The 26,633-nt window shown below is 51.5% G+C and overlaps 1 protein-coding gene across 1 annotated transcript; it reads left to right on the top strand.

The window, feature by feature from the left end:
* The first annotated feature begins 1,976 nt into the window (after positions 1–1,976).
* Positions 1,977–26,633, top strand: ST6GALNAC2 (ST6 N-acetylgalactosaminide alpha-2,6-sialyltransferase 2). Its single transcript, XM_054047030.1, has 10 exons — positions 1,977–2,336; positions 15,202–15,294; positions 17,527–17,584; positions 19,278–19,452; positions 21,482–21,647; positions 22,586–22,724; positions 23,155–23,258; positions 24,115–24,198; positions 24,618–24,717; positions 25,122–26,633. Exons 1-10 carry the CDS (start codon positions 2,227–2,229, stop codon positions 25,287–25,289), a joined length of 1,197 nt encoding a protein of 398 aa, XP_053903005.1. The 5' UTR covers positions 1,977–2,226; the 3' UTR covers positions 25,290–26,633.

Raw genomic sequence — 26,633 nt, 5'->3', positions numbered from 1 at the left:
CTCCCAGAGGAAAATGATTGAAGACAAAAACACCCTGTCACATGTTTTTTCACAAAGCAATCTCTGTATCTCCCCTGTTACACCTCTTCCTCAAAGGAAACCTGCACAACTCTTTCAAAAGATCAGCCTGGGTGTAGGCACCAACTTCCCCTCTAGCTGGGGGGTGCTCGACCCTTGCTTCACCTCAGGCCCCGCCCCCACCCCACCCCTTCCTCCAAGCCCCCGCCCCTGTCCTGCCTCTTCCCGTCTCCTTCCCCGAGCGCGCCCCATCCCCGCTCCTCCCCCTTCCTCCCAGAGCTTCCTACAAGCCGTGAAACAGCAGTTCCTGTTTGCGGGGGCTGGGGGAGCAAGAAGGTTGCTGGGAGGGAGGGGGCGGAGTTGGTCAACAGGCCTTGGGCAGGTGAGAGGCGGTGGGGGGCAGGGGGAGCTTGGCTGCCAGTGGGTGCTTAGCACCCGCTAATTTTTCTCTGTGGGTGCTGGAACCTATGAGCCTGGGAGCTTAAATCCATAACTTTGCTAGACACTAAAAATCATGGTCTTAAAAACACTGGATTTATGGTTTATTACAACAATCTGTAATCCACTAACTCCTTTTGTCCTATGACTACAGGGGTGTTAATGGTCCACTTCACCTCAAATGGTCCCTTAGAATACAGTATGTGCTAAAAGAACAGGAGTACTTGTGGCACCTTAGACACTAACAAATTTATTAGAGCATAAGCTTTCGTGGGCTACTGCCCACTTCTTCGGATGCATATAGAGCCACTCTATATGGGCAGTAGCCCACGAAAGCTTATGCTCTAATAAATTTGTTAGTCTCTAAGGTGCCACAAGTACTCCTGTTCTTTTTGCGGATACAGACTAACGGCTGCTACTCTGAAACCTGTCAGTATGTGCTAACTACTTTAAACAATCTGTTCAATCTTGTATTTCTCTGTGATGCTCTTAGGGCTTGTCAACACTTACAATGCTGCACCGGTGCAGCTGTAGCGCTTAGTGAAGACGCTACCTGTGCCAATGGGAGAACTTCTCCTGTCGGTGTAGGTACGCCACCTCCTTGAGAGGCGGTAGCTATGTCTGCAGGAGAAGCCCCTGATCAACATAGTGCTGTCTACACTGGGGGTTAGGCTGGTCTAACTATGTTGCTCAAGGGTGTGGATTTTCTGCACCCCTTCTTCTTAGCATATGTGCAACAGCCTGAGCTGGCACGTCACCGGGATTCATCACTGAATTTGGTCTGCTTCTCCAGACCAGCTCGGCCCGGCTACTGATGGGGAGTGTGATGTGAACACTTACCAACATAAGTCTGCAGTGTAGACCAGGGCTTAGTACCTTCCCCAAACCAGAAGACGAGCTCTGTGTAGCTCCAAAGCTTCTCTCTCACCAACAGAAATCGGTCCAAGAAAAGATCTTACCTCACCCACCTTGTCTCTCTCTGTCTATGTCTACACTAGAAACACCCCTGAGTGCCATAAGGTTTGCTGACATAAGTGGTAGTGTAGACATGGCCTTAATGTACACAAGGCAACTACGCAGAGGCAGCCTTGCTGGTCTTGTGGCCAAGCTAGGAACTGTATCTGAGGTCGTGTCCATTGTTTATTTCGGGGGGAGGGAGTGTTTTTACAGGTCAGTATTTGTGGAACAGGTGTGTCAGCCTGGGTATGTGACACTGTGCGCCTCCCTGGTCCTGCGGGCCAGATTCTGAGCTCACTGACCCCAGCGCCCACTTCCAAGGATTGGCTAGCAGAGCTGGGGGCCTCGGAGTTACTGGGTGTCCCAGAGATCCGGCTGGCCCTGGGCCTGGGCACGCTGGCCACTGCGCGTGGGCCTGTGCCCGAGAGTGCAAACCTGTTGTGCGTTGGCGCAGGGGCCGGTTCGAGTGGCTGCTGGATTTGCTGCAGAGTTGTAAGAAGCAGGGGAGGGGGAACCGAAAATGGCATCTCCCTCCCGGAGGAACCACTGAACGCCTGGCTCCCAGTTCAAAGCGCTTTCATCGCTCAGCGAGGACCCCGCCCGCGCTGTGCCGCCTCCCCCGCCGGAGGGACCCCGAGAGCGGCAGGGCAGGAGGGGCCGGGGCGGGGCCGAAGCGAGCGGCCGGGCTGGGCGCGCACCGGGAGAAGGAGCCGCCCGGGAGCGGAGCGGGGCGCGTTCGGGTGCCTGGCTCGCTCCACGCCCGCTGGCGGCCGGAGTTTGCGCTCCGGGGGCTCGGCGGCGCGACGCCCCGGGATGGGGGCTCCGCGCTGGGCGCGGCTCTGCCTCCTGCTCCTGGCGGCGGTGACGCTCTGGGTGCTCCTGTGTGGGCACGACCGAGACGCGCAGGCTTCCCCGAAGCCCAGGTAAGGCGGCGGCGGTGGGCGGGTTGGAGCTCACAGCGGCCGGGAAGAGACAGTTCCTGAGAACTTCTGGCTACAACAGTGTCCTGCGGTAGGCAGCAGCGCAACACATGCTCTGCGGTGGGGCCGGAGCAGCGGACTTGCACACAGAGCGAAAGACGGACAGACAGACACACAGAGCAAAGAACACACCCACGGAGCGAAGGACGGACAGACAGACAGTGAAGGACAGACAGGCACAGCAAAGAACGGACAGACAGACACACACAGCAAAGAACACACACATTGAGCGAAGGACAGACAGACAGTGAAGGACAGACAGGCACAGCAAAGAACGGACAGACAGACACACACAGCAAAGAACACACACATTGAGCGAAGGACGGACAGACATACATATAGTGAAGGACAGACACACACAGCAAAGAACGGACAGACACACAGCAAAGGACACACACACACACGGAGCGAAGGACGGACAGATAGACATATATAGTGAAGGACAGACAGACACACACACGGAGAGAAAGACAGACACATACACAGAGCCAAGGACACATATATGGAGCAAAGGATGGACAGGCAGGCACACACAGTGAAGGATGGACACACACAGAGAGCAAAGGACAGACATGAAGACAACCGAGTGGAAAAAACCACCCTGGAGCGTGAGGCAGGCAGCAAAGCGCAGGAGAGAAGAGGGGCATTTTTAATCTGGGTCTCAAGGGGCTGGTAGTAAAAGAAGACCGGGAATGTTAAGTGCATTGGGATAAGCCGGGCTTCTGGCTGCCCTTAGCTTTCTGTCAAGCCAAGGGCTGTGTAACGTGCTACGCAGAGATCTCTCTCTGGGCCCAATCCTGCATGGTGCGGAGAGCCCTCCGTTTACATTGGTTTACGTGATTGAGGGCCTCCCCCCCCAGTGCAAGAGCTCCAGCTGGCGTAAATCAGCATAGCTCCAGTGACCTAGACTAGATCTACACGGATTTACTTACCCCAGCAGCAGATCTGGACCCTGGACTTCAATGGGCCGAGGCTGATTCATCCCAGCTGGAGATGCAGCCCTCTGAATTCAACAGAGCAGTGCTGATGTCCATCCGCTGGAGGCCTGGGCCCCAGCACGTTGAACATACCTATGGCACCTTGTCATCTCAGACCTGGAGAGATTCCCAGCACTTGCAAAACTTCATGGACACCATTTCCTAATCTCCTGGGCTCAGCCCTGCTCAGCTGCCACGCCCTGAAGGGACCCCAGGAGGGTTCCATCCACTGCCAACCCAGATGGTGAAAATGTTGAAGTAGCTTGCAATGTAGCAGCCATGCATGTGGGAGGCGAGTTTCACTGCAGGGCATTTTGCTTCCAGGGGCATAATCCATCCTGCTTTGCTGGGAGGATCAAGTAGCTTGTGCCGTATTTGCACTTGCATTTACCTCTAGGAGCATTGCTCACCTCTATGTCACGCAGCCTTGGGACAAGTAAATGGATGTAAAGAGAGTAGATGTAACAAGCGACTCAGGGTGATGGTTTTTACTATATCAGCCTGCAAGTGAGTCAGTGACTGGTACTGGCACTGACACCTCTCTGTGCTATATGTAAATACAGTGGGAATCACCCAGCTGTGGGGATTGGGGATCCATTTGGGTTTGAGCATAGACGTTTCTGAGAACCAGAAACGTCTATGCTCAAACTCCGTTCACTTTTTTTAACATCATCTTAACAAAATTTTTAAATCTGGATCTCAGACATGATCCACACCCTCCCTCCCTTCTAGCCGCTGTCTAGAAAAGCTCTGCTAAATTCTCCCTGTCCCTAATATGCATTTCTAATCCTGTGATTCCTTCTCCTGCTGGGAAGTGGCACAACTGGAAACCCCAGTCTTTACCTCTGCAGCCCTGTTTAACGGTCAAGCAGCAGTGGAGAAGTAGTAGGGCAGCCACACTTCTGCACCCGTGTCTGCACTGAACAACAACATCTAGTAATCAGGAGAGAAGAAGGAGAAGACTTGGCTCTCATACAGAGCTTTTCATCCTACAGAGTGCTGTAGAAAGTGTTATTGTCCCCATTTTATGGATGGGGAAACAGAGGCATAGCGAGGTGAAGTGATTTGCCCAAGATCCCATACAGCAGGACAGTGTCAGAGTAGGGAACAGAAATCAAGACTCCTGACCCCCCAGTTCAGTGCCATAACCACTGGACAACGCTGCTTCCTGGGGCCAGTGGGGATGCTAAAAAGGAGGAATATATTCGTAAAATCAAAATCCTAATCCCAAAACAAGGTTAAAAGTGCCAACCTGGATCATTAGCCCCTCTACTTTCTAAACAAAACAGCAACACCTTCCACCCCACATTAAATTAAAACCCCTAATTCTAACCCTAAACTATACAATCACAGTCCCGAAACTAAATTCCTTATCTCTATGCACTCCATTGAATTTTAATTACTTCCCTCGAATCATAAAGCTAAACCAGTCTGTATCCGAATTGATAACCTCAAGGCCATTTCTATAACTCAAGGGCTGGGTTGTGTTTGTTTAGTCTGTATAGCCAAGCGCCCGGCTCACAGAACTCAATCCCAGTTTAAAGCAAGCATGCTGTTCCTGCTACAAGATTGGGAGATGAGCAGCTGCCCTGCTTCGTTTTATAGGTAGCTGAATTTCACTGGTGACTGATATTTAGTGCGTATTTTGAAACCCTTCCAGATAAGAGGTGCTACGTACATGCAAGCTGTTCCTATGTACATGCCCGCTTCCACTCCGTGAGTCTGATTCTCCAGTGCTTTTGCACAGCCAATCACACTTGTGCAAAGTGGAAGTAAAATGCCACACATCTGGAAGGCAGAACAGATGGGAACAACCTTCCTCTGTCTGGGTGGACATCCCTTGCAAAGCTGGGCGCGGGCCCCTCGGGATGCAGTAGAGCACTGAGAAATAGACAAACAATCTGGACAGAGAAGTCACTCACAAGTCAGCTTGAAGCTGGAGCGACTCCTGTCTGCAAAGCACTTTGACAGTCATGACAACAAGTTACCTATGGAAGGGCCAGCCTGCCGGAGGCGGCGGCGGGGCGGGGGGGAGAAAGTCCATTAAAGGAAAAATAACTTTCTGCAGGGAGTGGGCCCCAGTTAATATTGGGCCACAGCTCTTTGTGGCAGAGGGGCTGCAGGCCAGGTGTAAATTCCCCTACATTCCAGGGAATTCCCTGCTGCTGCAGGGAGCGTCTGCACCAGCCCTGGGTGCTGGAGTGTCTTGGAGCATGAACGGGTATGACTGGGGCAGGCCTGCACCTGGGCACTTCTGCACCCCTGCCATGGGCCATAGTGACCATTATGGAAGGGCAGGGGCATGCAAAGTAGGGCAGCCGGTAAAGGGTTGTTCTAAATAGCACTGGGGCCTGTACATGCCCTTGTGATCCCCTAAAAGGGCAGGTGCAAATTCTCTCTGCCTTGGTGCCTGTGCAAGCCAAGGGATGAATTGGGCCCAGTGAGTTTAAACTGCTGGTTTGACACCATATAGTGCTTAATCACCACTGGGAGTGCTTAGATCTCCCAGCCTTAGAAAAATCATAGGGATGGGATTTCCAAAAACGATTGGCCTAACTCTGCTGCCATTGACATCCAGGCCAATGCTGAGTGCTTGTGAAAATCCTACACTAGGTAAGTAGGGGGAGAGGGACATCTTACAGCATTTCAACACCATGGGGAGATGTTCTCTCACCTCTGTTACTTGGTTTGCTGGCAGATTGCAAGTTTTTCCACCTGTTTTGATTTTTCCAACCTTTCTCTTGAAACATGTAAGTTTTTGATCAGAGATAGGCCCAGCCCAGGGCCCCAGGGCCGAACCCCTCTTCAGCTTTGAGAACAGTCGACTGTAGATCTGATTCCGCTCTGAATGTCATGAGTCTGCTCCTCTGACTCTACTTTTTAGCTGATTGCATTTTGCAGTAGAGTCCCAATCAGATGTACATAAGCCTTATTTTAGCAGGAGTGGTCTGTACAGGATTTAAAGCTTTTTATAACTCCACATACTGTAAGGTCCCTGGAATGCAATGTCTGGGGAGGGGTGGAGAGGGGAGGGGACGATCTTTCTTTTTAGTCAGGGCCTTTCTTGGAGAAAGAACAAAATATTCTGTGCCACTCAATTGTTTCACAGACATACGCCTCAGAGATTCAGATCTTATCATCTCTGCAAACAAAGTATCTGAGAAAGAATGGTGGGGAGTCTCAGATAAACTAAATTCCCTTTGCCAAGCTCCCAGACAATATCTGATCACAGTTTGGTGGGGTGGAGTAGACACACTATTTCTAAACATGGGTGACTTGGGTCATTCAAAGACTGGGAGGGGACAGATCTTAGGAATGGCCGCAGTTCAAAGAAGCATCTCTGTGACTTCAGTGGGACTTAAGTACATGCTTAAATGTAAGTGTATAACCTCCAGTGGACTGGCTGACTATACAGAACCTGAGCGAAGCCTTGCTGGTGGGCCTGACCTCTCTGTGGTCTCAGAGCATTGCCCCAGGAGAAGCTCAGGGATGAGAACTTAAAAGCAGAGCAGAGGAGCTCTGGCTACACAGGCAGGGATGACTGACCGGGGTTATCAGCCACTTACTAGAGAGCCTGGGGAATTTTTAAAAATCATGTTGGGTATTGGATACGGCTGTAGATCACCCCCAGCATGCACTGTGAATTTCTCCATTTCGCCCTTGGAGTCACAGTGGAGAGCTGGGCTCCCTCCAGAACCCATTGATGGTGCTCCTTCGATTGGCTAGCGATGGGTGCTGCAGCAGCTGGGGGCCCCATGTGCTTAATTAAAATACAACCAAGACCCCCCTGTGGTTTGCTGCTGCGTATCCCATTCAGCAAACAAAAAATGTATTGACTTCCAAGCTCATTCCACCAATGACCTCTGCGTTGATGGCAGGGCCGGCTCCAGGGTTTTGGCTGCCCCCCCCAAGCAGCCAAAAAAAAAAAAGCCACGATCGTGATCTGCGGCGGCAATTCGGCGGAAGGTCCTTCGCTCCAAGCGGGGGTGAGGGGCCGTCCGCCGAATTGCCACCGAATAGCTGGACCTGCCGCCCCTCCCCGAAGTGACCGCCCCAAGCACCTGCTTGCCAAGCTGGTGCCTGGAGCCGGCCCTGGTTGATGGGTCCGTAGTGCTTGCAATTTGAGGAATGGTACCAGTGAGCAGCCTGCTGTGTAAGGACAGCAGTCGCTACCCAGCTGCCTTGCACTTGAGCCTCTGAGCACCCTTTGCAATGGACACCTCACTATGAACAAAAGAGTCTGGTATAATTTGGCTTCCCAGACAGTTTGGAAAGAGCAAACCTGTTTGGGCAGGGCAGATTTATTTAGCTTGAATCCAGGGCCGGCTCCAGGCACCAGCTTAACAAGCAGGTGCTCGGGGCGGCCAAGGGAGAGGGGCGGCACCTGCGGCAATTCGGGGGCGGCGGGTCTCTCACTCCCTCTAGGAGCGAAGGACCAGAGAGCTCTCCCAGCGCTGCAGGTACTCCACCTCCACGAGGGGGCACTGTTTACACTGGTGCTTTACAGCGCTGCAACTTGCTGCGCTCAGGGGGCTGTTTTTTCACACCTGTGAAGTGCCAGTGTAGCCATAGCCTTAAACGCCTCCTCTAGCTCCAAAAGCTCTCTGCCTCTTCACAGCGAGCTCCTGTAGCTGCTACCAGTAGCAGGTCTCTTATCCTCTCTGTACTCCAGCCACTAGGGGGATGGCATCAGCCGAAGGCTCTGCATGAGCAAGGCCTTTCAGTTCATGCTTAACTTTATGTGGCATTGATTCAGGCATGGGCTTGAAGTGGATAGAGCCACTTTACCCCTGCTACGTGTTGTGACAGTTTCTAACCAGGATAACTAGCTTTTAAGTGTTCAGACCTGTTCCCATGTGTCCTGAGGGACCCTGCCCCTCCGTGCTTGCCAGTAGCAGCTGGCATCTTGATGCGGTCACCAGCAGGTGACATCTTGGAGCTGATGGCATCCCCCACATCGGGTTGCTGGCTAGGCAGCAGCGTCTTTGGCACCTGTTTCTCATCTGGTCCACATCACTGAATTGGAAGGAGTCCAGCACCACGAGTGTCAGTCCTGGTGCATGCCGCACAAAAGGTGCCAGGGTATATCTGCCCTTCGACTTGGGGGCTGTTCTCAGTTCAAGGATACATACCCACTCTAGCTCCAATCAAGCCAGCGTGCTAAAAATAGAGCGTAACCACGGCTGCACCAGCAGCAAGAGTGGCTAGCTGCTCTGTGTGTGTATCCAGGCTCTTGGACAGGTACTCAGATACAGTTACTCAGGTTGGCTAGTCCTACCTGCCAGGGCCGTGCTCTATCTTTAGCTTGATCAGAGCTAGTACCAGTGTGTCCTTGAGCTGAAAATTACACTCCCAGCTTGAAGTGCGGACGTAGTCGCAGTGTCTACACCTGGCCTGAAGCGGAGGCCTTGCCAGAGAGCCTGAGTACATCAGGAAAGGCCAAGCAGAAGAGTCAGGGCTGAGCTGTCTCTGAGGGGGTGAGGCTTGAGGAAGAAGGTGGCAGGGGCCTCAGGGTGGGTTTACTTCAGTTTTTGCCTGAAGGTGGCAAACTTTCTCTCAGGAATCTCCTTCTGTACAAGGGTGAACGTGCGCTGGGTCGGCCAAAAATATCCTGAGCCCGTAGTGGGTCTGGAATGGGCAGACCAAAGCCCTGTAATGTCATAAACTAATCAAACTTCACCACTGGGCAATGAGAGACCCAGAGCTCCTCAGAGGCCACTGCTAGAGCACCCCAACGTGGGGCCTCATCTCAATCTCTCCTCCACCCTTGCCTCCCCTGTAGCTTATCAGAAGTCTTGTTTTTTCCCTTCCTCCCACCATGTACCAGCCTGTTTGCATAGCCACTTCCATTCTCTCCAATCTCTGTTCAGCAATCCAAAGTCCTTCAGTATGTGTAAATATGCATGTAGGGAGTTAGAGCATGCTTGTATGTGGGACAAGAAACCTTTATGAAAAGGGGTTACTGTGCATGTACAAGGGTTACCTTTCAAATCCAAACCTCCACCCTGCGTCATTTTCTCTTCCCTAAACACCCAAAGCAGAAGATTGTTCTCTACTGCCCACTTTGCAACCCCCCTTCTGCCAGCTATGGAATTCTTCCACCTCCCTGAAAGCATCACAATCATTTCATTGCTGCTTCAGGGCTGCAGAAGTGCTGAGTACTTCAGCTAAAAGGGGGCTGCAGTCTTCAACCCTGGCCAGGCATACTGGGAAAAAGGCAACTCACCATTACTGTATTGTTAGGGGGTCAAAAACACCTGCTGAACTGCCAGGTATCAAGCGAAACACAGCTCCACCATTAGTTTATTCAGATGACAGTAGTGTCTGCAGGCCTCGCTGTACAAATACGCAGTTAGGCACCATCCATGCCCTGAAGAGTTCACAGTGTAATTAGACAATGCAGAGGGAGAGGGAGAAAGAGAAAATAAGTTGCCCAAGGTCAAACGGCAGGTTAGCAGTGGAGCTGGGACTAAAACTCACGCCTCCTGCCCTCCAAGTCAGAGCCAGTCAGGCCAGCTGTACCAGCCCAATCAGCAATTCCACGGCCAGAAGGGACTATTGTAATCATATAGTCTGACCTCCTGTATAGCACAGGCCAGAGAACTTCCCCAAATTCCTAGAGCACAACCATCTGTCATGAGCCCACTGGAACATCAGTGAAAAGCAGCACTTCAGAAGGTGGCAATGGGGGAGCCAGGGGGAGCAGCTAAAGTGGTAAAAAGAAAAGAATTAGCCATGCTGCTAGCAGCTGGCTGAGACCAGGTTCACTGAGATTCAGCCCAGAAAGAGACACAAACTGCAGACTAAGCAGATTTCTTTGAAGGGGGAGACGGGGGAAAAAGACTCTGTTGGCAATGCTAGTAAGATCTATGTTTGTGCTGCTCAGTAATTGGCATCTTTGCTTCCTCACCAACTGGAGCATTGGTTAAAGGAAAACAGGCACTTTCTTTGATCGGCAGTTAAATTAGAATGTTTTCCCAGTGTGAAATAAAGCCTAGATACACCACTACCTCGATATAACGCGACCCGATAGAACACGAATTCGGATATAACGTGGTAAAGCAGCACTCGGGGGGTGGGGGTGGATCAAAGCAAGTTCAGTATAACGCGGTTTCACCTATAACGCGGTAAGATTTTTTGGCTCCTGAGGACAGCGTTATATCGAGGTAGAGGTGTTTCACAGTAGATAGACAACCTGTACTGTATATTAGAAAATAAAGAGGGACTTCACTCAGAGGAGGAGGCCACTGTGAAAGTGACATTCTTCATGACACTACAGGCAGCCCTATCATACAATGTTTAAGGAGGACCCCACAGCAGGCCAAAAGGAGCGGATCACATATCCTTGCTCCCCAGTGGTTGCAGCTGTGCATTCAGCCCTGTTTGGCACATAAGAAACCACTCCAGGTCTCATGTTAAGTAGGCAGAGGGCCCTGGGGAATGGCGTACATCCTGGGAACCTGGTGGAGCTACCTGGAAATCCAATCCTGGAGCAAGCTCTGGTATTTTTCTTACAGAAACCTGGGAAGAAGGTCCAAGAGGCAGGCTCCATTACCCGCCTGCCTCTACCTGTCCCAGGCTCCTCAGACAATGTCTCTAACAACATGCTTCTTGTCTCGTCCACAGTAAGGCATTTTAATTCAGGCACCTGATGATACGCATCCCCTCCCCAGCTGGCCCCCTTCATCCAGAACAGAGACTGCCACAGGAGTCGCTTTGAAGTGAACCTTCTGTTTGCTGATGAATAGGAACTTTTTTTCCCTTTCTGAGGGGGCCCAGCTGGCAGGCTGGGATGCGGAGCTGCTGTAAACTTATCTCTCCTGCCTCTGAAAGTAGAAGTATGCAGGTGGTCTGCAGCCTCTGGAAGGCACGCTCTCATCCACTAGAGCCGTCTCTCTCTTGCACACAACACACACAAGCTGAGCACCTGGTACTGTAAGCCCTCCGATTTCCTACGGAGAGCTTTCAGGATCGGGGCAGTTTTCCATGGAAGTCAAAGCAGTTGCTCAGAGCAGTCTGGGCACATGACCCCAACTCTATGGCACAGTCTTGATCAGCTTTGAGGCTTAGTATGTTTTGAAGGTGATCCTGATATACTGAGAGCTGTCATCGTGGACAGAATGGTAGAGATGGGGTGGTTGGGAGGACATAGGCCCTTTACTCCCCCTATCAAAGGTCTGTGTTTTTTTTCTTAGTGGCAGCTGTGGATCAAGACCTTGCAGGACCCATGCAATCAATTTAGCTGGAGCCTGCAGAACAGCAGCCTTTCTCCATTTCGAAAGGGTCTGGGAGGCTTGATGAGTAGATATGCAAACTGAGCGCGTGATACAGATGGTTAACGTTTATGCTTCCAGGGTAGGAATCCTCCCACACAGCACAGCATTGCCCAATTGCCCAAGTGTGTTTTTTATCTCCATCGGAAACATAAGGGATTGGCCAGTGGTGGGAACTGGCTGCTGGCTTCCGTTGGCTCATGTGCAGACACGTCATAGCTAATCCTGAGTTGTTCTGATCACTCCCAAGACAGGCTTAAGGAAGAAAAAGAGGCTGAGAAGTTCAAGTTGCAGGGTGTCCAGACTGAGGCCTAGTTTCAGCCCATTATAGATGTAGGAGCCAGCCATGGATTTCAGTGTTGGATCTGACTGAACTCTTCCCACATTTGAGTGTGTTTCTATCCAGGGATTTGGCCTGGGCCTTTCTTTGGTTTTCTTTATTTTAAAAAAACCCCAACAGGAACATGAGTCTTTTTCAAATTGCAAAGGAGTAAAGAAAATAATCCAGTAGGTCGGGAACTGATGACTAAAAGAGACTATTGTTTGCAGAGAAATTCTCCTTGCTCAGAGAAGGCAGCCCCAGTGAGCAGGTGACAACTGGCTTCCTGCCATAAAGTGTTCTGCTGACGGGTGACCTCTCACCCCAAGGGGAACAGCAGGTAGTTTAAAGAAAGGAACCCCAAGGCTGCATGTCCCCCACCCCCCCCAGTGACCTCCCATTCTGCTCTGGGCCGTGTTACCATGGTGACTTTGGGAGCCATGTCAAGTCAGGGAGCTGGTACGGAGGGCTAGAACTACCCGAGCTTGGATCTCCTGGTGCCACGCCAGGAAGCTTATGTTTCTGGAAGGGGGTGGGATTCCCTTCGGCAAATGTGAATAAACCCAATTTGCCCTGGGTGGTTCTCCTGGACCGAAAGTGACTGCTGTGAGCCGTGTGGTTCCAAAGAGACTGGATATCCAATCTGTAGGCGGTGCCACTCCCACCTGTTGCTTCTGTTCCTTCTCAATGGGGCAGAGTCAGGGAGATAATCCCTCACCACTCACCTCACCTTTCAGGCCTGAGGACAGAAGGAAGGGAGGGCCTAGGAAAATCAGACTTCCAGTTCACTGCACCCAGCAGCTGGCATGGAGCTTCCATTTCACTGCCACGCATCTCTCCAGAGCACGGGGCAGATTTGGATCTGCATTTACTGTTGACTTTGGACACTGCTGTTTGAACTCCAGGGCGATGGCATCTTGACCCACCTGGCAGTGAGCCCATTGCCCTTTGTGCCTGCACAGAATAACAGAGACTCCTGGTGGGCTAAATCCTGAGCGGGCGAGAGCACCCTCCACTCCCATGGGCTTCAATAGGAGCCATGAGTCCTCAGCACCTCCCTGGGTTTAGCATGACCACTTCAGTGGAAGGGGCCCAGCCTCTCACAGGATCAGGGTCCCAGGTCATAAGCAACTTGGTGCAGAGACCACAAACAAGCCTCACTAACTGGCATCTTTACCGTTCTGTCATCTAGACCTGCCCAGAGCAAGGTTAATGCCATGATGCTAAAAACACAGGAGCCCTGTCGACACTACAGCTGCACTGGTGGTAGTCACGGCTCTTAAATTTGCCAGTGTAGGTGCAGCCGGGGATGAAGGGCCAGAGCAAAGCTGCATATCTGAGCCGCACTCAGGTCCGTTACTGTGCCTTTGAGGGTCAATGAAAGGCCAGGAGGCCCGTTTCTCTCACTGCACCAGGCAGAGCATATTGAGGGAACACCAGGTGCTTCTCTGCTGGTTAGAACTGGCTATGGCTGGATTTACCCCCCCCACCCTGGGCTGGGCTGGTGTGCCCCCTTTGGGGGCTGGGTTGTCTCTCATTCCCTGCATCGCTGCCTTGATGGGCGACAGTTAATGTTTAAACAGGAACATTTTTTTGCTGAATGATAAATACCAGTCACGAAGCTGGCTCGCTGAATTCCAACCTAAAACGCCTCTCCATTCCTCAGCCTCTGACTCCAAACACCGTGCCCTCCTCTTCCTGAACCACCTCCTTCAGACTCACCCCCAGCAGACACAGCCATGGGCAAAGGCAGGACACTGTCCCAGCCCACTTGCCTCTGTTCTCAGCTACCTAAAAAGACAGAAAAACCTAGACTTGTTCTCTGCAATTGTGGCCTCCCTTTTTAAGAGGGCATTTCTGCTTGTGAAGGGTGCCAGCCATGAAAGTTGAGGTTTCTTGTTTGCACACAGGACAGTTACAGCATGGGCAGCAGCAGTACAAGCCTCCCCACGCCAGTGCTTCTGGGTGGGGGGACCCCACTAGGGGGAGGAGGGGAGTTCAGATTCCATTGGTCTTTCCATTGACTGCTTGGCCTCTCTTCTGAGAATGCCCACTTTGGGCAAATTGCATGGGTAGTTTCTCAGATGTGGACACGTGCCCACTAGGAACTCATCTGAGACCCACCTACCCATTTCATGTGGACCGTGAAATAACCATCAGATGCCAATGACTACAGCTGGTCGGAAATTGCCCAATAGAACAGTTTTGTCGGAATATGCTGATTGGACAAAGATCAAAATGTTTCCTGGGAATGTACCAATTTGGTCTAATGTTTCCTGATGTTATCAAAATGGGTTTTGTTTGTACTGTTTTGACTTTGATATCATATTAAAAGAAGCATTTTGATAAGATCAGAATGAAATATTTTCAGAATATTTCATTTTGCAAAAAGTTCTGCGAGAGACATTTTGGCCCAGATCGGGACAAAACCAAGTTTTGGAATCTTGGAGTTTCCCCTACGATGGAAATTCCAAATTTTAACCAGCTCTACTAATGACTGACTCCCGACCAACCTGGGCTAGATTTTGACAAAAAAACCTAGAGGTGAATGGCTCCTTAGGAATCTGCAGGATGGTCCAGTGTCCCCACTTTTTCCAATAAAACAATGCAATCAGACCCCTTCAATTTCCCAGATTGCCCCAACTTCCATCATTGGTCTCATCAACTTGGTATTAGCTAATGTTGGTGAAGTCCTGGAGACATGAAAGGTGCTAAGAGCTCGGCTAATCGTATAAAATACTATACACCTTTCATGTTCCTCTGGCATGCCTGGAGTTCCTCACTTGGGTGTATTGTATAGTGCTATAGGATAGATTGCATCCCTGCACGCCTCATGTTAGAAGATGTACATGTCACAATGGGCAAAACTGTTGAGGGCCCAGCACTGAAGAGGGAAAACCCCTGGTTTGATGTAGCACCCAAGTCACAGGGAGCCTCTCCAATCCAGTGTCCCCTGAATTTTCCATAGGGGCCCCCAGCTTTTGCAAGTCTACCTGAAACAGACACTGCTGGGTTCAAGGCCCTTACCCTTTTGGCCCATCCAGGCCACGTTCAGACGTATCAAATCTCAGGTTTTCTCATGAATCCAGTTGATGCACGACCGGTCTATGCTGCTGCTGGTATTCCTGTGCTCACATGTTCTCACTTGAAGGGGACAGGGGAGGCCTGATAGACAGGGGAGGTGATGGCTTGGCTGCACCTTCCCCCCTGAGGCTCTCTCTCTGTGGTCTCTGTTCTAGCCTGCTGCAGCAAGAGTCACTGCCATTGGTGCCTGGAGGGTTGTCCCGAAATGCCGGGAGCCATGGCCTGAGCAGAGAAAGCAGCATGGACAGGTGAGTGGTGCAGGGGTAAGGAGGAAATTAGTTGCCATCTCTCATGGTTTTTCCCCTGCCAATTGTTCTCATTGGAGGGTGGGGGTTACTGTGGTCTCCTAGACAGGGGATGGTTCCAGCAGCATCAGATCACTGGGTTTTGTTATTTTCCTTCCCACATGAAGGTTATGCAAGGGGAAGGCACCGGGCTGACTGACAGCCCTGCACAGCAAAGCCCTCTAGGTATCCCCAGATCAGGCAGCAACAGGACCAGCTTTTACCTTGTCTTGCCAATGCCCCTCAACCCAGCCCTGGAAGGCCCATCTGTAGGATGGGATGGAAGTTTAGTCCCCTGCCTCTGCGCTGAGACTGCCAGCCAGGGGCTCGCTTATCCCAACTGGTTTTTCGTGATTGGACTGGAAGGAGGCCAGCACCTCAGCTCACAAGGGTCCCCAGGCACCTGCCAGATGGTGCCAGCCTTCAGTGCTGTCTGGACTGGAACTGGCCACCACATGGTTTATTTATTTCCATTAATCTAACTCCTTGGTTAGAGGGGAAGGGCCCCTCTTCCCCCAGGCTGTGCTGCCCATCTCACTCTCCTGCCCTTCCCTCCAGGGTGCATTAACCTCCAGGAGAGAGCCCGCACCAGGCCTGTACATCACCAATGCCCCACAGAGTTTACAGTCTAAATGGACAGGGGCTGTTACCCCCATTTTACAGCGGGAGCCGGGGCAGAGAGCAATCAAGGGACTCGCCCACAGTGACGTGGGGCAGTCGGCAGAGGCAGTAACAAAATCCATAACTCCGGAGTGCCTGTGCCAGGGCACGCTCACTATCCCCTTCGTGCCAGGACACGGTGTGGCAGGGGTTCTTTACTGTCCTGCCCCTTGTTGCTGGACAGCTTCCATGGCTCAGCCTTCCACCCAGGTCCCCTTTCCATTTCCGGCCCCTTCCAGGGGTAAGAGAAAAGTCCAAACAAAACAAACCCAGAGTCTCCTGGCCATGATGCCCAGCCTTCAGTCCCCATCTGATTCTCCTAATGCCGAAGCTTGTACTTCCCTCTCTTGTTTGGGGAGGGATCTGCGTGGGACAGCTAAATGCTGCTCCTTATAATCCCTCACTGCTACTCTTGCCTTTGTCTTGTTTGTCAGCCTCTCTCACAGGGCTGGAGGCTTCACTGCCCCGCTCTGTCTGTAGTTCAGGTTCCACACGTGGCTTCTTCCCAGCCAGCTGCTGAGAGGCTCCCTCAAGTGCACTCCCTGGCAACTCGGTTATGCCTCAGGCATTTAATGACTTTGTTGCTCATTAGCTTTCCCCTTAGCTCTTCTAGAGCTAGGTTCTCATTCAGGCCAGCTGCAGGTCCTCAGCCGGCTTCTCCTCCAGTTGTCCCTTTCCCCCCTCATCCGCCCTTTCACCTTTATGTGGGAGGAGGGGAACGGCTCCAGCTAATGCCTCACATCCCATGCTCTGCGGGAGGAGGCAGAACATATGCTGGTTCCCTTCCCAAAGCTCATCCCAATTGGCTGGGTGGGAGAGGAGCCTTGTCTCAACCACTCTGCAAGGCTCCTGGTCCCAGGCCCTTAAAGAAACAATAACAAGTTTGCCCCCCAGACATTACTATTTTCCTAGGTCCCTGCATACATCTGCCCGGTGCCCAAAAGTTTAAAGGGCCATGCTTTGGGACAGAGGTGGACTGCCCCCTCGGGCCTACTACCCTTAAGGGGACAGACTGACCCCATAAGAGTGCCAGTCTAGTGCCTTAACCTAGTGCTTAATTTGTGCCTGGGCTTGCCACATCAGTTATGAAAATAAAAGAAAAAATTGCTTGAGCCCCAGCACCTCTTTCATTACAAATTAAGTGCTGCCTTAACCACAGGACCAATCTTCTTCCAAATGGAGTCACGAGGGCTCAGCACCTCTGAATCGCTGGGCCTCTCAAACTGGGCTCCCAAAACCCAAGGCGCTCAACCTTAGTGCACAGATTTGAACGCTTAGAGCGAAGTGACTAGCTCAGGGTCACACACTGACCCAGTATCGGAATTGGGACTAAACCCCGGGTGTCCTGACTCCCAGCCCCCCAGGCACTAATCATCAGACCATCAGGAATCCCAGTAAGAAGGATAGGAAGAGCTACAGCAGAAGCTATTGGATCTTCTTATGATTTACCAGCACATGAGAGAGAAATGCACACAAGTGGAATTCAGTGCAAAAGGAATATTTAGCTCTTCTCTTTTTCTCTCCCTTCCCCCCCAGAGAGAAGCCATCTAAATATTCTTCGGAGCCTGGCAAGGCTAAATCCACCAAGGAACAGGTAATAAGCATATGCTTAGTGCTGTCATTCTCATCACTTTGTCCTTGTCTTTCCAAAGTTTGTAGTCAGTTTGGGCTTTGGGAAAAGAACCCGATGAGGAAGGGGAAATGTTCTCTGAAAATAAGGTCCGTTTATTTGAAAGGTGTTTGACACACACACACACCCTCCCACGGCACTTCTCCTAAGAGACTGAGTGAACCTAGATTTGCAGGAAGGATAAGCAATTCTGAAAAGGTTGGAGGTTTGGCTCAGAGAAGCAGACAGAGTTTCAGCCACTCATTAGCTCTCCCCAGATCTCCTGGGCCTGCCAAACTGAATTGGGACTCTCAAGGGACAGGCATTTGCTTTTGGATGCCAGTGACTTTTCTCATGGCATGTTTGTGCCTGAGCACCCAGCTCTGGGTGGAACCCAAGGAAGCGAGACCATGAAAGATACTAATGGAAAAGCAAGCCAAACCCTTCCGAACCTCAGAAGAGCTGAAGTATGTGTTGAAGGTGGGGAGAACCTCTTCTTTAATCCAAACAGCTATACCAGTGATAGCCTGTGTGGTGGCACTGGACTAGTGCAGGAGTTGAATGTGAACTGTATTATGTTTTGCCCAGGATGTGACTGGCAAGGGGCTGGCCTTCTCTGCACCTTCCCAGTGTAAATAAATAAGCAAGAAGTCATAGCTGGTGGGTGGAAGAGGAGGAGCGTGTTAAGCAGCATGTGTGGGAGTGCTAAGCCCGGGTCTGTACTGTCCACACTAGCCAAACTATGGTAGAACAGTGGTGGAACATCAATGTTCTACCAAGGCAGGAGCTTGCTCCAGTGCCATTTGAAATCCGTGGGAGTTGGATCCAGTCCACAGTGCCTAGTTCTGCAGCTCTTGGTCACCATCGGACCCACTGTTCTACCCATCTCCACTGGCTTTCCAAGCTGTGGCAGAACCCCATTTAGAACTCTGCTTTTGCATGGCTTTCACACTGGCTTGCCTGGCCAGTGTATGTGGGGTTTGTCTAGTGCTCAGCTCCCCCACCCTGTATTCATGCTTTCCATGGACATGCTTGGTCTGGCTGTGACTTCAAGCTTTAAGACCAGCCAAGGAAAGTACATTTGAGCTGTGATGAGGAATCATTAATAAGGTATTGGAAGCCCCTTAACACAGAATAAGTCTGCAGAGGAGACAATACTGCTACTGTTTATTGAGCATTCTTAATCTCTAAGTGATTTGTGTGCTTTGATTAACTGATTCTACCAACACCCCTTGTGAATTGGGTATCACCATGCTCCTTTTACAAATGGGGAAACTGAGGCAGAGAGCGGGGACGTGGCTTGCCGGTAGTCACACAGCAGGTCAGTGGCAGAGCCATGGACAGGATCTAGGAGTTCTCAGCTCACAGTCCTATGCTCAGACCAATATGTATAGAAGCTCCTTGAGGCAGGGTCCATCCTTTTGTTCTGTGTTTGTACAGCACCTAGTACAATGGGATCCTCCTGGTCCATGATTAGGGCTCATACAGGCTCCCACAATCCAAAAAAATAGTAATAATAATAATGAATAATTCAAACAGCTGCTGCTGCTGGGGTTAGCAGAAGTCCATGGGTGGGTGCATCCCTTTCACGCCTCCCTGGCATCTGGTAAGGAATGGAGGTGTTAAGGAGAAGTGTGGGATGATTTCAAGACCGAAATGTGGTTCCTTCTTCTTTCAGGCCAGCTCGTGCCCCCAGTCACTGACGTCAATAGTGAAGGCGGACCCCAGGTTCGGGAAGCTCTTTAGATTCCACATCCCAGTGCTGATGTGGGCACGGCACTTCACCCAGGAGACCTGGGACAGACTGAAGGAGCGCAGCGTCCCGTATGGCTGGCAGGGCTTGTCCAACACAGGTAATGGAAGTGATGGTGCACTGCAAACCCCTTTGTGACATGCCAGAAGCCCCATTCCTGGTCCCAGGAATAGTCTACCCAATAGCCATCTGATGGGGACAACATTCCCTTGCCGCCCACCAAGGCTGGGACTGGTACCTCCATTGTGTTGGATGCATTATAAATACAATAGGTTGGATAAAAGAACAAAAGGAAAGTGACGTAGGGATGGAAGATTTTGGATCCCATCGCCAATCCTCTTAGCCGGCCGGGCCCTGCTTTCCATTTATAATTCCTAGCTCCAATATAACACTTTTCATTGGTAGATCTCAAAGCCCTTCACATAAGAGGTCTGTATCATTATCCCCTGTACCGGTAGGGAAACTGAGGCACGGAGTGGTGTAGTGACATACCTAAGGGGATCCAGCAGCTCCATGGCAGAGCTGGGAATAGAACTAAGGTCTCAGTCTAGGGCTTGAACCACTGCTTGTCTCACACCGGGGTTTGAGCTGTAAGAGGAATAGGTTCCCAGGGTTCCGCTCTAGCTGTGTCAGCCTAACCCTATATCCCAGCGCTGCCCCTGCAAGCTTCCTAGCAGACACCCATATCACAGAAGCCTCCAAACTAATGAGCTCTGACTGGCAGAGAGGCCAAGGAGTGAACAGGCCATGGAGCATGAGCTCCCTGCTCACCTCGAGGAGTGGCCCCGGCGGTGGAGACACATGGGCAGGACAGTGGCAGGGAAGCTGCCCGTGCTGCACCTGTTGGGAGGACTGCTCCTCCAGCATTGAGACAGGCACCTTCCACCAGCACTCGCTTCCTGTTTTGAGTGGGGCGGATATGTGGGATGGGAGAAGGGGGTGGGGCAGCTGGGGTAGGTGAGTGGGATGGGAGGGGGAAGCAGGGCAGCTGGGATGGAGAATGGGATGGGGGAGGACAGGGCAGCTGGGGTGGGTGAGCAGGATGTGGGGAGGACAGGGGAGCTGGGGTGGAGAATGGGATGGGGGAGGACAGGGCAGCTGGGGTGGGTGAGCGGGATGTGGGGAGGGGGATAGGGCAGCTGGGGTGGGTGAGCAGGATGTGGGGAGGGGGATAGGGCAGCTGGGGTGGGGGAGCGGGATAGGAGGGGGGGGCGTGGCAGCAGATTTACAAACCAAGTGATTACACTAAGATTTCCCCTGCTCCCAGCTTCTCTGTAGAGCAACCATCTCATCCTGTGCCTGAGGGGAGGCGGGGGAGGGTGGGCAAACCGCCTCTGAGGGTAAAGGGTGATCTCTAACAAGAGGCTCACTTCAGGTTGGAAATGCTGGTGGTTGCTCTACAAACTTCTTTGCCACAGACAGAGAGATTAGCTGGAGGGGCATGTATGGGCATGGCTGGGTAGAGGTCATCCTACAGCCCAGGCCTTGATTAAAACGCCTGCTGTGTAATCAGAGAATTAAATACCTTTTGACTAAAGCCCCTCCTCCCCGGGGAGTCAGAGCCCGCGGGGTGGGAGGGGACGGTTTGGAAATGCTGCAATCAACATCTTGTGACATTTTCCTGAATAAAAGGTCCCAGTGTCTGCACAATTATTAACTCAAACCACAAGGCTCTCAAACAACCTGCTCCATTGTTGCTGGCGACTGGCTGCTGGGAATTGTTTCCCTTCCCACCCTCTGCACCTCTCCAGCCGCCAGCAGCATGACTCCCTCAATGGTGAGATGACGACAGAGGCATTTGGCAGTTGCGTGGGCAGCACCAGCTGCAAAGAGTCATGCCTGAAAGGGCCAGGGCAGGTTTGCTTCTGTCTCACCCCTAGTAGGGCGATGAGAGCAGAGAGCTCCATAGGCCCCTACTGCAAAGAGCCGTTCCTTTCAGACTCAAACGATAGCCTTTACACTGCTCCCGAGCCAGCCAGACACACCCGGGGAGTGCTGGGGAGCCGCCAGCAGTCGGGGTTGCTGAGCTCTGAGCTGGGCCCAGTTTAGACGTTGTTGTAGATACCTGCGCCTCTGCTCACGCAGTACGGGGCTGGTGCTGACTAGCCGATTCTTGCCTTGATCTGCAGCCATTGCCTCCACCTTGCATCTGCTCAATGACTCTGCCAACAGCTGGCTGTTCGACAAAGCCAGGTTCCCTGAAGGCTGCGTCCGCTGCGCCGTGGTCGGGAACGGAGGGATTCTCAATGGATCCCGGCAAGGCAAGGAGATAGATGCCCATGACTTTGTTTTCAGGTATGGAGAGCTCAGCAGCCCACGCATCCTGGGAGCTGTAGTTTGAGGGAACCAGGGGCACTTACCCGTGATCAGCAGTTAACTAGCAGGGGATCCTGCTTAAAGATCTTGTGTATTAACCCAGGGCATTCTTCGTAGGGCAGCTCCGGCTGTACATTTCATGCCCTCTTGCAGCCATGGCTGTGATTGCTGCCCATTGTGGGCAATGCTGCTTGATAGCTTGTCATGTGGCCCAGATGCTCCAGCAGAAGGGGCAGGATTATACAACGTTCACAGAGACCATATGGCAAATTCCTATCCCACGGTTCCCCTTTCAGGCTGCTTTGGCCTTTCCTGGATGCCCCAGTGTAAGGTGTGTTCCAGTCACTTTGTACCAGCACAGCCTCATCCTGTGGGATTATCTGGCCCCAGGGTAGCATTTGTGCAATTAGGAGGAAGGTGTAACCGCTGCCAAAGACCGCGCCTGCACTTCGGCCAAAGGGAAGGCATCAGTGCAGTGCTCTGCACACCAGTGTGGGGAGAGGAAATGTAGGCCAAGGACACCAGACCAAATCCCTGGTGCTGTAGAGGGGCTGAGATATTTACTGTCCAAGTGAGAGAGGCCTCAGTTTGTAGCGTCCCATCTGAGTGACGCTCCCGTCCCTCCTCATACAATAAGTGCACGATACCCAGCACGGCTACCTCAGAAGGATGAGGGATGAGTCACCCCTGCTGGGAACTGAACCAGGACCCTAGGCCTTTCAAACTGCACGCGTGGCCCTCTGTGCCATCCCTGCGTAATAAGGTGTGAGGGACTTTAGGTGACAACTCTACAGCCATAAACTGGCACACAATCCCAATTAGCAGCAGCATTGATGGGGGAGAATTGTGCTTAGGGATCTGTGGTGAAAGACCGGTCCTTAATCAGAGCCTTGGTCTTCTCCCTTCTCCACCCACAGGCTAAATGGGGCTGTGATCAAAGGCTTTGAAGAAGACGTCGGGACCAAGACATCATTCTATGGTTTCACGGTGAACACAATGAAGAATTCCCTGATCGCCTACAGAGAGTATGGCTTCATCCAGATACCCCAGTCCAAGGTAAGCCATCAGGGCTGGGGGTTGTTGTGCAAATATTTGGTTGGAAGTGGAGTCATCCAGGCCGTGGCAACACCCGCTGCGGGATGGAGCTTTGCTGACCATCTTGGTCTTTCTGGCCATTGACTCACACCGTCTTGGAACCTGCGTAAAGTGCAGGAGGCCCTGAGACCATCAATCTGTGACTCTTCCTGTGAGGTCGCCCTGGTTCCTTTCAGCTCCACCAGAAACCTCCTCCATGTTTGAGAAGCGCTGGGTGTCCATGGCTCCCCATGCTCAATCTTACCGCCAAAGAGCGTGTGTATGTTTAGTCGCCCTGCGTTAGTGAATGAGGCTCTTGCATCTAAGTGGGGCTGAGGGTGTGACAGGATGTCGTGCTGTAGTGCCTGCTACACCAAAGCATTATGTATTTTGTGCCCCCGCCCTGCTGCAGGACCTGCAGTATATTTTCATCCCCTCGGACATACGCGATTACATCATGCTGAAGTCAGCCATACTGGGCAGCCGTGTCCAAGAGGGTTATGACAAAGGCGATGAGTAAGTAACACTTCCAACCTTTCTGCCCACCCTGAGCCATCTCAGGCATAATGCTACTGGGCAATGGATGTCCTCCAACTGCAGGGTGGATACAGCATAGACAGCATTAGTGCACACTGCCTTCTGCAAAGCTGTCTCAGCCCTCTCTAAGGTACTTATGTGGCCCACAGTCTCTGTATTCATCCTACCAGAACCTCTTTGAGAGAAGGGCCATTATACAGATTGGAATACAGAGACTTAAGTGACATGACTATGGTCCCACAGGAAGGCTGTGGCAGAGCAGAGACATAGGACTCCCACATCCCAGGCTAGTGCCCTAAACACTGGACCATCTTTCCTCTCTCTGCCCTGTCTTTGGGCCTCAGCAGCACCTCATTTTCACAACCCCAATTGGAGCAGCTCTGAAAGCATCACCCAGACGTCCTCAACAAACGACCCAGAAGTAATTTAATGCAGAAAATCTCTGCACACAGAAATTATTCTCCTCCCTTCTATTAATGACAATCATTTTTCACAAGCACCTTTCCTTTGTAAGCAAAGTTAGAAGGGAGCAGGATCAAAACAAAGCTTACATTGTACATCTGGCTGCAACCTTAACTCCATAATAAGAAATGAAAGCCCTTCAGTGTCTCTCTGAATTTCTGCCTCAGAGGAAAAGTGTTAACTCTGGGCTCCAGGGAGTTGTATTTTTATTCCACTGTTTAATATTTTCTCTCAGTCTGATCCCTCCGCTGCTGACAACCAGCACCATTGGTCAGTCTAAAAATTCAGATTCTTTTCAGGTCGTAATATAAACACTGAGCTGTCTAAATACTGACTTGAAATGAAACTAGTCCTTTTGATCTTCCTGCCACAGCCCACGGACGTATTTTGGACCAGAGGCATCTGGAAAAAAGTTCAAGCTGCTGCACTCAGATTTCATACACTATCTAACACTGAGGTAAGGAAAACGAAGCACTGCCTCTGGGGAAAACATTCTCAAAACCCTCCAGCTCATTGAGCAAACCGCTCTGGAACTGCCCTGGTTCTGTTCACTGCAGCCTGCCCCACAATCAAACCCCTCCATCTCAATCGCACCTGCTCACTGCAGTCTTCCCCCATCACTGAAATGTAGTCCAGTCCCACTCAGTGCATTACATCCCAGTCACTGGAGCCCAACCCACTGTGATCCCTCTTGGATTTACACCCACGTGCTCCCATTCATTGCAAGCCAATCCAGTTTCTTGCAGGCCACTGTCCATTCACTGCCATGCAGTATCATCCTTTCCTCGGCAACTCATCTTGTTCACTGGGATTTGGTGCAGCCCGTCTCGCTCCATTTCACTGATCTCACCTGTTATAATCCCTGTTTGTTTACAGATTTCTGAGATCTGAAATAATAAATACTCAATATGGGTATCTCTACATGCCCAGTACTGGTGCCCTCATGCTACTGACAGCCCTCCATACCTGTGACCAGGTAAGAGCCGTCAGGGCTACCTTTCTTCAGTGCCTAGTACTCTGCTGGCCAGCCTGAATAAAGGCTGATGGAATTAGCGTGGGGTGGAGTTAAAGCATGTCCTTGGCTTGGTTCTTAACCCTCCTGTTATAGGAACCAGAGATATTTGGGTAGAGCTCCATGAGCCCCAACCTGGTATGAATCATTTCACTCATGGTGCCTGCTGCAGTGTGCCACATGGATTCCAGGATGTACCAGGTACATGGGGCGGCACCAGTGGGGCACTGTACTCCACACAACTACTCCAGCAACGTCTGACTGAGTGGGTAACTCCTTATCTGAAGCCTGGGGTCAGGTCTGCCTAGGACAGGCTGGGCACCGATCCTACCTCCTGTCTGTTCTGTTACCCTTTCCCCCATCTGCAGGTCAGTGCCTATGGATTTATCACGGACAATTACCGAGAGTTTTCAGACCACTACTATGAGCGAAAGAAGAAGCCTCTGGTGTTCTATGCCAACCATGACATGCTGCTGGAGGCGGAGCTGTGGAAGAGCCTGCACAGGGCAGGCATCATGAAGCTGTATCAGCGGTGAAGCTGGGTGGTACATCCCTTGGACTCTTGCTGTAACAAAAGTAGTTTTTCTCCTCTTCCCCAAGGGCTCCATTCTCCCTGGCAGGGGCTGTCCAGAATTCATGGGCAAAGGTGGCAAACTGAGAGCTCACCCAAAACCAGCCTTACAAGCAGGAGCAGAGGGCGAATGCATGAATTGCAAGACTGCCTTCTGCAAGCATGGGGTGCTGCCTGGAGGATTTTGCTCAGATGTTGCTGAGATGGCAAAGCAAGTGGGGTGAGGTCTCTCTCCAAGGAACCTGCTGATTGGCTCGAGACAACAAATCCCAGACCCTGCCTTTGTCCCAGAAATGCCCCAGTTCCTCCCATCGAATACGACACCTGCAAGGAGCAACTTCTGACACTGGGAAACGAAGAGGGGATTTCAGAAGCAATAAGCCTGAATGTTTGATGCGCGTCTCCCAAAGGGGCGTGATAGCCCTGAGAGAAGACGCTCGCTCCCCAGCACATGCCAGCTTCTCATTGCCTTCCTTTGAGTATTACATGCAGAGCACAGAATGTGGCTGTGGAAAATACCCAGCCTTCCGGTCCCACCTTTCCATCACACACAAGGGTCTGCCACAACCCCGAAGAGCCTAATTTGTTGTGTTCAAACTCCTTCATGGAGGGACACATCACAGCCACAATTCTATAGCTGAGACCACCTGGATGGAGCTTGTGGACATTGCTCCTCAATAGATTGGGTGGGTAGGTGAAGAGCATTGTGGCCAGGCAGCCTTAACTGTATGAAGGCCCCCCGAGCCAACATATGCACATACGCTCCACTTTCCAGACAGATCTCCCATCACTAGCAGCATATAGCAGAGGCTGACTGCCCTCTCCAACATGTGTTTCAGCCACACTCCTGGGGCTTTCACTCCACATTGATGTCAACAGGTGAGGGTGGGGTTGTCATAGCTTAATTAGGCCCCCCACAGGAAATTGGGGCAGGTGGACTTGGTCAAATGGGAGGAGTTGAACTATGCATTATTTTGCATTGCAAACCTAGGGGCACCGTGTATATTCAGAGGAGGAGCCCCAGCCCTTGTACAGATGGATGGAACCCACCACTCCATTAATACTAAATCCCCCTCAAGCTAAATAAAAAACCCAACTAGCCAGCAGTAAGGAGGGAAAATTCTTTAACCATGAAGCTACATTTTGTAAGTTAATTACATGTAACTAGGAAGAGTAGATCAGCAACAGGTTAGTTTTGTTCTACAGGGAGGTTGCAATGACTAGTGATGGATGGATGCTAAAGCACAATGGAGGAGTGCAATTTGAAACATTTTCCCACTCTGTATAATTGCATAAATGTTGAATGATC

Source organism: Malaclemys terrapin, chromosome 13, assembly GCF_027887155.1.
Source record: "Malaclemys terrapin pileata isolate rMalTer1 chromosome 13, rMalTer1.hap1, whole genome shotgun sequence".
In the NCBI taxonomy this organism is placed as follows: Eukaryota; Metazoa; Chordata; order Testudines; family Emydidae; genus Malaclemys; species Malaclemys terrapin.
The sequence above is the reverse complement of the archived record's forward strand: the minus strand, read 5'-3'. Positions and strand labels throughout refer to the sequence as shown.

Bases quoted from the DNA above. Each gene is read 5' to 3' on its own strand.
- ST6GALNAC2 (XM_054047030.1), top strand. From the start codon at position 2,227: ATGGGGGCTCCGCGCTGGGCGCGGCTCTGCCTCCTGCTCCTGGCGGCG. The intron at 17,585-19,277 runs GTAATAAGCATA...TTCTTCTTTCAG, and splicing joins CTAAATCCACCAAGGAACAG to GCCAGCTCGTGCCCCCAGTC. The intron at 22,725-23,154 runs GTAAGCCATCAG...GCCCTGCTGCAG, and splicing joins TCCAGATACCCCAGTCCAAG to GACCTGCAGTATATTTTCAT.